Source organism: Oncorhynchus tshawytscha, linkage group LG33 (genome assembly GCF_018296145.1).
Source record: "Oncorhynchus tshawytscha isolate Ot180627B linkage group LG33, Otsh_v2.0, whole genome shotgun sequence".
Taxonomy (NCBI): Eukaryota; Metazoa; Chordata; class Actinopteri; order Salmoniformes; family Salmonidae; genus Oncorhynchus; species Oncorhynchus tshawytscha.
The window spans coordinates 9,520,560-9,534,580 of record NC_056461.1 but is presented as its reverse complement, the minus strand read 5'-3'; the positions used below and the strand labels follow the sequence as shown (position 1 = coordinate 9,534,580).

At 44.5% G+C, this 14,021-nt stretch overlaps 1 protein-coding gene across 4 annotated transcripts in view; it reads left to right on the top strand.

The window, feature by feature from the left end:
• The first annotated feature begins 8,809 nt into the window (after positions 1–8,809).
• LOC112231497 (electrogenic sodium bicarbonate cotransporter 4-like) overlaps positions 8,810–14,021 on the top strand; it is a 37,462-nt gene continuing 32,250 nt past the window's right edge. For all 4 annotated transcript variants that reach the window (XM_042311567.1, XM_042311563.1, XM_042311564.1 and 1 more), the window contains exons 1-2: positions 8,810–8,984; positions 13,786–13,850. In XM_042311567.1, the coding sequence (XP_042167501.1) occupies positions 13,787–13,850 (64 nt within the window). In that variant the 5' untranslated portion in view covers positions 8,810–8,984; position 13,786. The remainder of the gene's footprint in view (positions 8,985–13,785; positions 13,851–14,021) is intronic.

Genomic DNA, 14,021 nt, shown 5'->3' with positions numbered 1-14,021 from the left:
TCTCTCTCTCTGACCAGACAGGGTCGTCATCAGAATGGAACACAGGGGAATGGAAGCCAATTTTACACGTCACCTAGTACTACTACTACTCAGAACAACAACACAATCCACCTTAAGAGAGGAAAGGAGAGAGGTATGGGGAGAGTAGAGGAGAGAGAGGGATGGGAAGTGAAAGGAAGTGGAGGAGGGGAGTGGGTGGGAGGGGAATAATGGAGACGAGGAGGGAAACAAGGGGAGGGGGAAAGAGAAGTAATGGAAAGTTACAAAGAGGGGGGTTGACAGAGCCTGTAACCCATCTCCTCTTCCAGAGATGTGGGATAGACTAAAACAAATATTTCATCCTCCAGACAAACCCTTGGCACACAGGTCTCCAAATCGGAATGTACAAAAGAGCGATGGAGGCAGTGAGAAAGAAAGAAAGATGAATGTGAGAAAGAGAGATGGAGGTGTGGAGTGAACGCCTAAGTACCTGGAACCTTAGGTTAGTCTCTCAGCCTCCCAGTCACACGTAGGTAATTACATTTAAGAGCCGGAGAAATAGAAAAAAAAGAGGTGAGAGAGAGAGAGAGAGAGAGAGAGGAGGGAATGAGAACGCAATAAAATCTTGTCCTGAGAAGATTGATTGGATATGTGCAGGCAAAATGAGAATTTTGCTCTTGTTGTGAGTGAGATTAAGACAGAGACACAACAACCATTGTTCAATCAGAGAATAAATAAGACATAGATATACAGTACATAAGTAGATTTGTGTTTGCACACACACACTAGCGCAAACACACAGAAAGGCTCTTGAAAGAGGGGTGTGTGTGTGTGTGTGTGTGTGTGTGTGTGTGTGTGTGTGTGTGTGTGTGTGTGTGTGTGTGTGTGTGTGTGTGTGTGTGTGTGTGTGTGTGTGTGTGTGTGTGTGTGTGTGTGTGTGTGTGTGTGTGCGTGCGTGTGTGTCTCAGTCACCAGATCCCAACCCAATTGAACACTTTTGGGAGATTCTGGAGATGAGCCCGAGGCAGCGTTTTTCGCCACCATCAACAAAACACCAAACAATGGAATTTCTTGTGGAAGAATGGTGTCGCATCCCTCCAATAGAGTTCCAGACACTTCGAGAGTTTGAGACGAGAAGGTTCTATCTGCATTTGAGTCAAAATGTAGTTATTGACATAGCCTTGTTCCGTTCAATGTTCTCCGCCTGTATAGTACTCTAAATACCCCCAATTCATATATTTAAATTCAAAAGAATACAAGATGGAAATTGCTGACACCATTCAAACCAATGAGGGTTTGGAAATGTAAAGTAAATTATCTTCAAATCTCCTTTTTGCAGATAGAACCTTATAGTCCCAAGCTCTCGACTTGCAGAAACCATGCCAAGGCGCATTGAAGCTGTTCTGGTGGCCCAACGCCTGATTAAGACACATTACGTGGATGTTTCCTTTATTTTGTCAGTTACACTGAGTATACCGAACATTAGGAACACCTTCCTAATATTCTCGACGCAAACCGGTGTGCCTGGCACCTACTACCATACCCTGTTCAAAAGCATTTATCTTTTGTCTTGCCCATTCACCCTCTGCATGGCACATATACACAATCCGTGTCTCAAAGTTATCAAGGCTTAAAAATCCTTCTTTAACCTGTCTCCTCTCATTCATCTACAATGATTCTGATTGAAGTGGATTGAACAGGTGACGTCAATAAGGGATCATACCTTTCACCTGGATTCACCTGGTCAGTCTATATCATGGAAAGAGCAGGTGTCCATAAAGTTGTTCAACTGTTTTTTGTACACTCAGTATATACAGTTGAAGTCGGAAGTTTACATGCACTTAGGTTGGAGTCATTAAAACTCGTTTTTCAACCACTCCACAAATGTCCTGTTAACAAACTATAGTTTTGGCAAGTCGGTTAGGACATTTACTTTGTGCGTGACACAAGTTATTTTTCCAACAATTGTTTACAGACAGATTATTTCACTTATAATTCACTGTATCACAATTCCAGTGGGTCAGAAGTTTACATACACTAAGTTGACTGTGCCTTTAAACAGCTTGGACAATTCCAGAAAATGATGTCATAGTTTTAGAAGCTTCTGACAAAAAAATGTTTATTCAATTTTAGAATAAGGCTGTAAAATAACAAAATGTGGAAAAACTCAAGGGGTCTGAATACTTTCCGAATGCACTATATAGTACCAGTCAAAAGTTTGGACACATCTACTCATTCAAGAGTTTTTCTTTATTTTTACTATTTTCTGCATTGTACAATAATAGTGAAGACATCAAAACTATGAAAATACACATATGGAATCATGTAATAACCAAAAAAGTGTTAAACAAATGAAAGTCAAATATATATTTGAGATTCTTCAAAGTAGCCACCCTTTGCCTTGATTGCAGCTTTGTACACTCTTGGCATTCTCTCAACCAGCTTCATGAGGTAGTCACCTGGAATGCATTTCCAAAATTCTTGAAGGAGTTCCCACATATTCTGAGCACTTGTTGGCTGTTTTCCTTCACTCTGCGGTCCAATTCATCCCAAACCATCTCAATTGGGTTGAGGTCGGTGATTGTGGAGGCCAGGTCATCTGATGCAGCACTCCATCACTCTCCTTCTTGGTCAAATAGCCCTAACACAGCCTGGAGGTGGGTTTTGGGTCATTGTCCTGTTGGAAAACAAATGACAGTCCCACTAAGCGCAAACCAGATAGGATGGCGTATAGCTGCATAATGATGTGGTAGCCATGCTGGTTACGTGTGCCTTGTATTCTAAATAAATCACAGACAGTGTTACCAGCAAAGCACCCCCACATCTCCTCCTCCATGCTTCACAGTGGGAACCACACATGGGGAGATCATCCGTTCACCTACTCTGCGTCTCACATAGACACTTGAAACCATCAGACCAAAGCACAGATTTCCACTGTCTAATGTCCATTGCTCGTGTTCCTTGGCCCAAGCAAGTCTCTTCTTATTATTGATGTCCTTTAGTAGTGGTTTCTTTGCAGCAATTCAACCATGAAGCCCTGATTCACAAAGTCTCCTCTGAACAGTTGACGTTGAGATGTGTCTGTTACTTGATCTCTGTGAAGCGTTTATTTGGGCTGCAGTTTGAGGTAGTGTTAATTGCTGATTTCTGAGGCTGGTAACTCTAATGAACTTATCCTCTGCAGGAGAGGTAACTCTGGGTCTTCCTTTCCTGTGGCTGTCCTCATGAGAGCCAGTTTCATCATTGCGTTAGATGGTTTTTGCGACTGCACTTTTAAAGTTCTTGACATTTTCCGTATTGACTGTCTTAAAGTCATGATGGACTGTCATTTCTCTTTGCTTATTTGAGCTGTTCTTGGTCTTTTACCAAATAGGGCTATCTTCTGTATACCACCGCTACCTTATCACAACACAACTGTTTGGCTCAAACGCATTAAGAAGAAAAGAAACTCCACAAATGAACATTTAAGAAGGTTTACCTTTTCATCTGGTTGAGAGAATGGTGGTTGATTGAGAGAATACCAAGAGTGTGCAAAGCTGTCATCAAGGCAAAGGGTGGCTATTTGAAGAATCTCAAATATAAAATATATTTTGTTTGTTTAACACTTTTTTGGTTACTACATGATTCAATGTGTCATTTCATAGTTTTGATGTCTTTACTATTATTCTACAATGTATAAAATAGTAAAAATAAAAGAAAATCCTGGAATTAGTAAGTGTGTCCACATTTTTGACTGGAACTGTCACCCCCCTGACCTTAGAGAGCCATTTTATTTATCTATTTGGTTAGGTCAGGGTGTGATTTGGGATGGGCATTCAATGTTTTCTATTTCTTTGTTTTTGGCCAAGTGTGGTTCCCAATCAGATGCAGCTGTCTATCGTTGTCTCTGATTGGGAACCATACTTAGGCAGCCTTTTTCCCACCTGTGTTTTGTGGGTAGTTATTTTCTGTTTAGTATCTGTTTACCTGACAGAACTGTTCGCTTTCGTTTTGTTACTTTGTTTGAGTGTTTCTTTGATCAATAAAATCATGAACACTTTTCACGCTGCGCTTTTGTCCACTCATTGCGACGACAGGCGTTACAGAACTACCCACCACCAAAAGACCAAGCAGCGTGGTAAAAAGGACGAGTGGACATGGGAGGAGATCCTGGATGGAAAAGGACCCTGGGCGCAGGCTGGAGAGTATCGTTGTCCAATGGAGGAGATAGAAGCAGCAAGAGCGGAACGGTGAAGATACGAGGAATTAGAGGAACGGCGCTGAGACCAGGAGTCACGACAACAACGGGAGCCCAAGAGGCACATGGGGAGATTGGTGGTGTCAGGATTTAGACCTGAGCCAACTCCCCGTGCTTACCGTGGGAAACGTGTGACTGGTCAGGCACCGGGTTATGCGGTGATGCGCAAGGTGTCTCCAGTGAGCATTCACAGGCCGGTGTGCTCTGTGCCAGCACCCCTCATTTGCCGGGCGGAAGTGGGCATCCAGCCAGGACAGGTTGTGCAGGCTTTACGCTCTAGACCTCCAATGCGCCTCGACGGCCCAGTGTATCCGGTGCCTGCTCCACGCACCAGGCTTCCAGTGCATCTCCCCAGTCCGGTGAGACCTGTTCTGGTTCCACGTACCAGGCCTCCAGTATGTCTCCCCAGCCTGGTAAGCCCTGTGGCAGCTCCACGCACCAGGCCTCCAGTATGTCTCCTCAGTCCTGTGAGACCTGTTCCGGCTCTACGAAGCCTCTAGCGATGATCCATGGTACGAAGCCTCCAGTGATGATCCATGGCCCGGAGCCTGTAGTAATGATCCATGGCACGAAGCCTCCAGTGATGATCCATGGCCCGGAGCCTGTAGTGATGATCCATGGCACAAAGCCTCCTGTGATGATCCATGGCCCGGAGCCTGCAGTGAAAATCCAGGGCAAGGAGCCTCCAGCGATGGTCCCCAGTCCAGAGCCTTCAGCGACGGGCCCCAGTCCGGAGCCTCCAGCGAAGGTCCCCAGTCCGGAGCCTCCAGCGACGGTCCCCAGTCCGGAGCCTCCAGCGACAGTCCGCAGTCCGGAGCCTCCAGCGACGGACCGCAGTCCGGAGTCTCCAGCGACGGTCCGCAGTCCGGAGCCTCCCGCGGGGGTTCCCAGTCCGGAGCCTTCGGCGACGATCTGCAGTTTGGAACCTTCAGCGGTGGTTCCCAGTTCATGATCCACGGGCCGGTTCCTCCGGCAATGATTCACGGTCCGGAGTCTCCGGCGATGATCCACGGTCCGGTTCCACCGAAGCGGAGGGATCAGCGTAGGGAGCGGGGGCTAAGTCCCGAACCGGAGCTGCCACCGAGCGTAGATGCCCACCTGAACCCTCCCCTATAGGTTCCGGTTTGCGGCCGGGAGTCCGCACCTTTGGGGGGGGGGGTACTGTCACACCCTGACCTTAGAGAGCCGTTTTATTTCTCTAAATAATTTGGGGTGGGCATTCTATGTTTTCTATTTCTTTGTTTTTGGTCGAGTGTGGTTTCCAATCAGAGACAGCTGTCTATCGTTGTCTCTGATTGGGAATCATACTTAGGCAGCCTTTTTCCCACCTGTGTTTTGTGGGTAGTTATTTTCTGTTTAGTATCCTGACAGAACTGTTCGCTTTCGTTTTGTTATTTTATTCAAGTGTTTCTTTGATCAATGAAATCATGAACACTTTTCACGCTACGCTTTGGTCCACTCATTCCGACGACAGGTGTTACTGGTACTATGTATATGCTGTCCGTATGATGTGATGTGGAGTACAAAACTGTGTCTTATCTGTCTCCTCTCTGGCGTGTGTGTTTGTGTTTGTGTGCATTGGGATGCTCTCAATTGTATGTCCTCTCCGTATCTCGCCCTCTCATCAGACATGAAAAACCAAGCCATCTGTGTGTCTGTTCATGTTTGAGTGTCTGCATTTGAATGTGTGTGTGTGTGTTTGAGTGTATACACCTTTGTTTGAGTGTGTGTGCATGTGCATGTGCATGCTTGCGTTCGTGCGCAACAGGATAATCCAGTGGCTCTATTAATGGGAAATAGGACTGGATCACTCTGAGGAGAGACATGCAGATTAGCCGGATTAATTAAGCAGTGATGTCGCCCGCTAATGAATATTAATGAGCAAAGATAAGGAAGCGACAATGTGCACGTGTTTCTGAGCACACGTGCGTGTGTGCGTGTGCTTGCGTGTGTACGTGTGTGCCTGCGCTTGTGTGTGTGAGGGGTATGGGAGGGATAAGGGGAGTGACGAACCAAAAATAGAGATCCTAAGGGAGAGAGAGAGCGAGGGAGGAAGACTGTCTGTTACTGCACCCTAGAGAACAGAAGATGTTTTTTGCTCTTTCTATCTGCTTATGTACTTTCTAAGATTGAACCATTATTTATTTCCTCTGCTATTTGGAAAGGCCATTATATTATTACAATTATAACCTTGATTTTGTATGATATCTTTCTACTAATATTTCTGTGATATATTAACTAGCTGAGAGGATATGACTGGGAGAAGATGGTTATCTCTATGCTATTAAAATGTCTCCTTGGGGGAGGATTCATGTAGCCTTTCTAGTTATTAATGCTCCCTATCTCTGTAATATGATGATGATGATAACTGCTGATATGAGAGGTAAATGTCTCCTAGAGAGATTTACACGGTTATCAAAACGTCACACCAGGGTAAGCCTTCACTGAAACACAGCCCTTATTTCAAGTGTTTCCAAAATCCCCTGTGAGAAAAATGTATGGGGGAAAAACAATTTGAAACATTTCCCTGTTGACCGTTAGGTTTTATGGGTATTATAACTCATACTGCAGTACTCTATAGCAGGGTTGAAATCATTTAGCCAAATTAAAATACCGTTTTTATTAGACAAATTCAGGTAGGTCCCTGTTTCGTTCCATTTAAGAAAGGCTTTACCACAGAATCGGCGTAATGAATACACCCCAGCTTTCATTGATTTCAAAGGAAGCGTTCCCTCAATGGTTGATGTCAATGCTGGAGGCCCGACGGTGTCACAATGTAGCAGGGCAGCAATACATCTGTTTGACGTGATTGTTGAAGCGGCTGCCCTGCTGGGATCACTAGCCGAGTCGACATTAGTCTACAACTATGGTGAGTGTCGAGTCCGGAGGCCTATTCAGTCAATAGCTGGGGTCTATAAGTGTGTGTGTGAGGTGGTCGTCAGCTCAACTGTAGCTAGTCTGTGAACACTGGGTTAGAGGATAGACATCACAGCTGATTAACTGCGGGACTTCAAAGATCATCCGCCCGGAGTCCGACAACAATATGAATTAGAATTTAGAAGTGGAGAAAATAAAGTCCGCTGTTTGGGTGGCCAGCAACACCTATTGGAGTGGAAATGGCAGGCCACTGCATGAAGTATCACATCCATTCTATGTGGTCCAGCCTAAACATTTGTCCCTCCCTGGCTACCCAGGGGTAGGTTAGTTAATTCAATGGGGCGTGGGTGTATCAAACTGAATGCTGAAGTGTGGCATGCTCCCATTCACCACATAATCAGTCAATTATATCCTGTCCATTGATACGCTTTGATCAATCGATATCTGATCGATATCCATAGTGAACATGCATTGGGTGTAGGTCCAATCAGATCGGAATAGAATGGTTCATCCGCAGCAGTGACAGGATACACAGATCAATAAACTACTATGACAAGTGCAGAATGGTTTTAAGCATGTAGGACAGCAGACGGATCGATTTGACAGTGAACAAGAACCTTGAAGCTCTTGGTATAATTCGCAGTATACCTCCCTCTTTTCCCGCCCTCTGATGGGTGAATGGGTGGGGCGTGTGGCCAATAAATATATGCCAATCAACTCATAGAAATCGAGACTGTGAACGACAGCACAGGTTTATAATTGCAGGAGTTTACACTGATTTATATAGTTCTAGCAAGGCCTATAGATCTTGTTTTCATGACGCAGTAGGCCTAGTAGTTCTCCAGGCTGTTATATTGCATTCACAATGTCCCTTCGATCTGAAAAGAACATTGCACACATGGCAGTAGCTATTGAGGCTGGTAGAAAAGTTTGCAGAGAGAGGAATTGAGAATCCATTCTAATTCTAGGATTCCATTCATGTACTCCTCAATTCCCTGCTGCTTTCTGCAGTATTTCGAAAAAATGTGTTTCGATCCTCCAAAAGTTCCACCTCAGGAAAACCTTACAGAAACACTAGAAATGTATTACTTCGGCCTCCCAAGTGGCGCAACGGTCTAAGGCACTGCCTTGCAGTGCTAGAAGTGTTACTACCGACTTGGGTTCAATCCCAGGCTGTGACGCAGCCGGCTGTGACCCACGAGGTGGCCCACAATTGGCCCAGTGTCATCTGGATTAGGGGAGGGTTTGGCTGACTGGGATGTCATTGCCCCATTGTGCTCTAGTGACTCTCTGTGGTGGGCTGGGAGTAGTGCATGCTGACTTTGGTTGCCAGTTGCCCGGTGTTTCCTCTGACACATGGATGCTTCTGGGTTAAGCGAGGAGTGTATCAAGAAGCAGTGTGGCTTGGCAGGGTTGTGTTTTGGAGGACGCATGGCTGTCAACCTATTTTTATTTTTTTACTATTCTAAAAAAGTATATCACTTCACTGGCTGCCTGTGGGGTTGACTAGTTGTATGGAGGTTCAACTATGAGGCTGTAAAATCGACTGTTCTGAGGTTTGGTTCGGTATCAGGCCATCTTAGGCTACCCGTGTGTGTGTGTGTGTGTGTGTGTGTGTGTAAGTACATGCGCGCCCCAGGCCGTGTTACTGGGCCCAGTAGAGAGAGGTGATGGGGAACATGACTGTATCAGTGCATACATCACTGGCCTCTGTCACACTCAACACACAAGCCCTGGTACAGGGTAGTCCACACACACACAGGAAGGAGATCCTACAACTATCTGGCCCTGCCACAGCACAGTTGGATGCAGCAGAGCCCAGAGTGACATTGAGACCTGCGTCTCCATTACTGCAATACTCTTCTCAGCTCAACTCCAGCCCTCTGCTCAGGTAATACATTCTGATTGCCTCTCTTGTGAATGGTGCTCAAAACATGGTTGAGTGGTTGAGTTTTTTTCTCCTTTTATGTCTGATTGGATGAGAATATGTTTTCTTTGCAAACTGGTCTGCCTGTTCTGACGACGTCACTCTTTGACGGTTTAAGAGAGAGACAGTAAAACTTCTTTGTTTAAAACATGTGGCCGGATTCTGCTGTGAGTGGGTTTTTTTTTGTTACATTGAAAGATGAATGAGTTTAATGAAACATTATGAGAGTCATTTAAAAAATAATCCTGATTTAATTGATCAGTGACGGTTTGGAAATCTGGCCCAGCCATTACTTACATGTATTGCATTATTTAAAGCCTTTGGGGATCATATTGAAAAGACAGGAGAGTATTTGATAGAGTAACTGCATATCATGCTACATATGAGACGAGTACTGATATAGCATACCATGGCCAGATGAGCTACAGTACGTATTGAGAACATGAGCTGTTTCTCTGCGAGTTGTGTCGCTTTGTTAGTTTGCCATGGAAAGAAGTTATCACGGTTCAGGGCACATATGTGTTCTAGCCACACACCAGCACACCTGACAAAATCAAGGGCTTGATAATTACCGTATAAGTTGAATCAGGTGTGCTGTTGTGGGGAGAGTATAATATGTGCGAAAGCTGGAGGTCTGAGAATAGATCTGAGAGATTTTAGAATCCTTTCATCTCGGTTTTAGCTCAACGCCAGTTGGTTGTGATAGTGACAGGGACTCGGAACTATTGGCATGGGTTGATTGCGCAATCTGCTCTACCTCATTACCAGGCTAAGGGTTTGGGTCAATTCCATTTCAACTCAGGAAGTAAACTGAATGGAATGACCCTAATTTGACTAATTTGAGAATATGAGAATTGTGATGCAGTGAAAGATGTAGACTAGGGATGCACATCTCAGGCCCTCCAGCTCCACAGTCCTGCTGGTTTTAATTTCTCCCTGCTACTTAATAAATCAGTAAATGTTATGGAATGAAAATGCATACACCTGGCTGCCAGGTAGAAAATAATTATAAATCAAAGGAATCAAACCCCAAATAAGCAGGATACTCAAGGACCAAAGCTGGGCACCCCAGCTGTAAGCCTATCACTGGGATTGTTAGTAGGCCTAATCAGTCCCAAATATTCCATGTACAGAGTTGTCTTTCCAATGAATAGCAACTAGGGTGTATGTGGGGTGTGAAACATGTCCTTCACACCCAGTGATCAGGAGCTCAGGGCCCAGCTGGTGATCAGGACTGACAGAGGTATTGATCAGCCTAGAAAAACACTGTGAGTGTGACACACACACACACACACACACACACACACACACACACACACACACACACACACACACACACACACACACACACACACACACACACACACACACACACACACACAGGGGCATAGATGTAAAATCATTGCATATCTGTTGCATATGTTGTCTCACTGCATACACTGTTGCCCAGTCAGAAATGAACCCCTATCCCCCCCTGGACACTTTTCATAGATCTGAAAGAATCGGATTGGGTTTAAGCCTGAAAGTATAGGTCCACCTAGCCCAGATGGAGTTTCTGCCATATTCCTTAGACCAATCCGACCCTTTCAGATCTGTAAGAAGTGTCTATGGGAAAGGAGTTAGGGGTGGATTATTAACTGTGCATCACGTTACAGATCCTTTTGAGGGAAATTCCTTGAGCATGTCCCCATACACTGGTCTCCCTCTTCATCTCTCTCTGTTGTGTCATCATCCCCAGGGCAGCTGTGGTTTTCCATTGAGTTTTCTCAATCAGTCAGTCACCAATTGATCTCTGGGGTTACCAGATTGCTGTGTGGTTTGAACGGGCAGTCACAGGGTTATGCCTTTAACCATCATTTAAATCAGGAAATCCCATTGAGATAAATAATCAGGGAGACCTGGCTTAACTTATCTAGCCCATTCTACTTAAGTGTTTGAAGATCTTGGAGGCCACAGTGGCTTGCAAAAGTATTCACCCCCCCTTGGCATTTTTCCTATTTTGTTGCCTTACAACCTGGAATTAAAATAGATTTTTTGGGGGGGTTGTATCATTTGATTTACACAACATGCCTACCACTTTGAAGATGCAAAATATTTTTTTACTGTGAAACAAACAAGAAATAAGACAGAACTTGAGCGTGCATAACTATTCACCCCCCCAAAGTCAATACTTTGTAGAGCCACCTTTTGCAGCAATTACAGCTGCAAGTCTCTTGGGGTATGTCTCTATAAGCTTGGCACATCTAGCCACTGGGATTTTTGCCAATTCTTCAAGGTGAAACTGCTCCAGCTTCTTCAAATTGGATGGGTTCCGATGGTATACAGCAATCTTTAAGTCATACCACAGATTCTCAATTGGATTCAGGTCTGGGCTTTGACGAGACCATTCCAAGACATTTAAAACATTTCCCCTTAAACCACTCAAGTGTTGCTTTAGCAGTCCTGCTGGAAGGTGAACCTCTGTCCCAGTCTCAAATCTCTGGAAGACAGAAACAGGTTTCCCTCAAGAATTTCCCTGTATTTAGCGCCATCCATCATTCCTTCAATTCTTACCAGTTTCCCAGTCCCTGCCGATGAAAAACATCCCCAAAGCATGATGCTGCCACCACCATGCTTCACTGTAGGGAGGATGTTCTTGGGGTGATGAGAGTTGTTGGGTTTGCGCCAGACACAGCATTTTCCTTGATGGCCAAAAAGCTCAATTTTAGTCTCATTTGACCAGAGTAGCATCTTCCATATGTCTCGCGAGTCTCACACATGTCTTTTGGCGAACACCAAATGTGTTTGCTTAATTTTTTCTTTAAGCAATGGATTTTTTTTCAGGACACTCTTCTGTACAGCCCAGCTCTGTGGAGTGTACAGCTTAAAGTGGTCCTATGGACAGATACTCCAGTCTCTGCTGTGGCGCTTTGCAGCTCCTTCAGGCTTATCTTTGGTCTCTTTGTTGCCTCTGATTAATGCCCTCCTTGCCTGGTCCGTGAATTTTGGTGGGCGGCCCTCCCTTGGAAGGTTTGTTGTGGTGCCATATTCTTTCCATTTTTTAATAATGGATTTAATGGTGTTCTGTGGGATGTTCAAAGTTTCAGATATTTTTTTATAACCCAACCCTGATCTGTACTTCTCCACAAATTTGTCCCTGACCTGTTTGGAGAGCTCCTTGGTCTTCGTGGTGCTGCTTGCTTGGTGGTGCCCCTTGCTCAGTGGAGTTGCAGACTCCGGGGCATTTCAGAACAGGTGTATATGTACTGAGATCATGTGACAGATCATGTGACACTTAGATTGCACACAGGTGTACTTTATTTAACTAACGATGTGACTTGTGAAGGTAATTGGTTGCACCAGATGTTATTGAGGGGCTTCATAGCGAAGGGGTGAATACATATGTACCACCACTTTTCTGTTCATTTTTTGTTGTTGAATCTTTTGAAACAAGTTATTGTTTTTTCAGTTCACCAATTTGGACTATTTTGTTTATGTCCATTACATGAAATACAGATACAAATCCATTTCAATTACAGGTTGTAATGCAACAAAATAGGAACGAAGCCAAAGGGGAGGAATACTTTTGCAAGGCACTGTCGGTGGAGACATCACCGTTTGGCTTACACCTACACCCAACTAAAAGTTCTTGGCTTGAATATCAGTGAGAACCACACTGCCAGATGGTGAGACTGTGTGTTGTGATGATCCTGCCCAGGAGAGGGCGTGATCACTACGTGGAATACAAAATGAGTTTACCTGGGGAATAAACGGGGGATCATTCAGGTTCTTCTTTGAACTATTTTTGTGAAGGGATGACTTGAATACAACATTCAACAGCGAAGAACAAAGTTGTTCACCTGTTTGCCTCATTCATGCCACAGCCATAGATCTCTAGACTCAACCCTTATGGGAGATATGTGATGCACTACTGCAGATCAGAAGTGTACACCCGCTGTCAAACTGTGCCACTGAGCTCTACATGCCTCTACATATACAGCTGTGTCAGATTAAGATGGAGTTTGTGCCTGCGTCACTTCTTCAGTGTACTGTGTCTGAGAGGTCTGAAGGGCCTGTTATCGGCGTGTAGTTCATCTGTCTGTGTGTGTTCAAGAGAAACCTATATCAAAGGGTTCCGTAATGAAAGCAGGCAGGGTGGAGCGATAGAGAATCAAAGGAGGAAGAGGTGTGCAGGCTCTTGTCCTTCATCTCTCTCTCTCTCTCAATTTCAAATTCTGTTGAAGGGCTTTATTGTCATGGGAAACACATGTTAACATTTCCAAAGCAAGTGAACTAGATAATAAACCAAAGCGAAATAAACAATAAGAATTAACAGTAAACATTACACTCACAAAAGTTGCCCCCCAAAAAATAAAGACGTTACACATTTCATATTATGTGCAGATAGTTAAAGTACAAAAGGGAAAGTAAATAAACATAAATATGGGTTGTATTTACAATGGTGTTTGTTCTTCACTGGTTGCCCTTTTCTTGTGGCAACAGGTCACATCTTGCTGCTGTGATGGCACACTGTGGTATTTCACCCGAAAGATATAGGAGTTAATCAAAATTGGGTTTGTTATCAAATTCTTTGTGGGTCTGTGTAAAATGAGGGGTGTGTTTGTGTTTGTTAACAGAGCCCCAGGACCAGCTTGCTTAGGGGACTGTTCTCCACGTTCATCTCTCTGTAGGTGATGGCTTGGTTATGGAAGGTTTGTGGATCGCTTCCTTTTAGGTGGTTGTAGAATTGAACGTCTCTCTTTCTTTCTTTCTTTCTTTCTTTCAGGATGGCACATGATTGGCAGGGAGGTAGAAGTAGGAGTCACCACCGATATGAGGAAGATGTTAAGGGTGAGTATGGCCACACACACGGTTGTTTAGTGTGTGCATTGTCCAATGTATGGAAGGAGCAGACGCGCGTACGTTCAGTAAGTCAAGAAAAGGGTTCCGGGAAAATAATGTTGCGTGGATGTTAACCATCTCTCTGTCTCCTCCTTACTGTCTACTCTCTCTGTCTCTCTC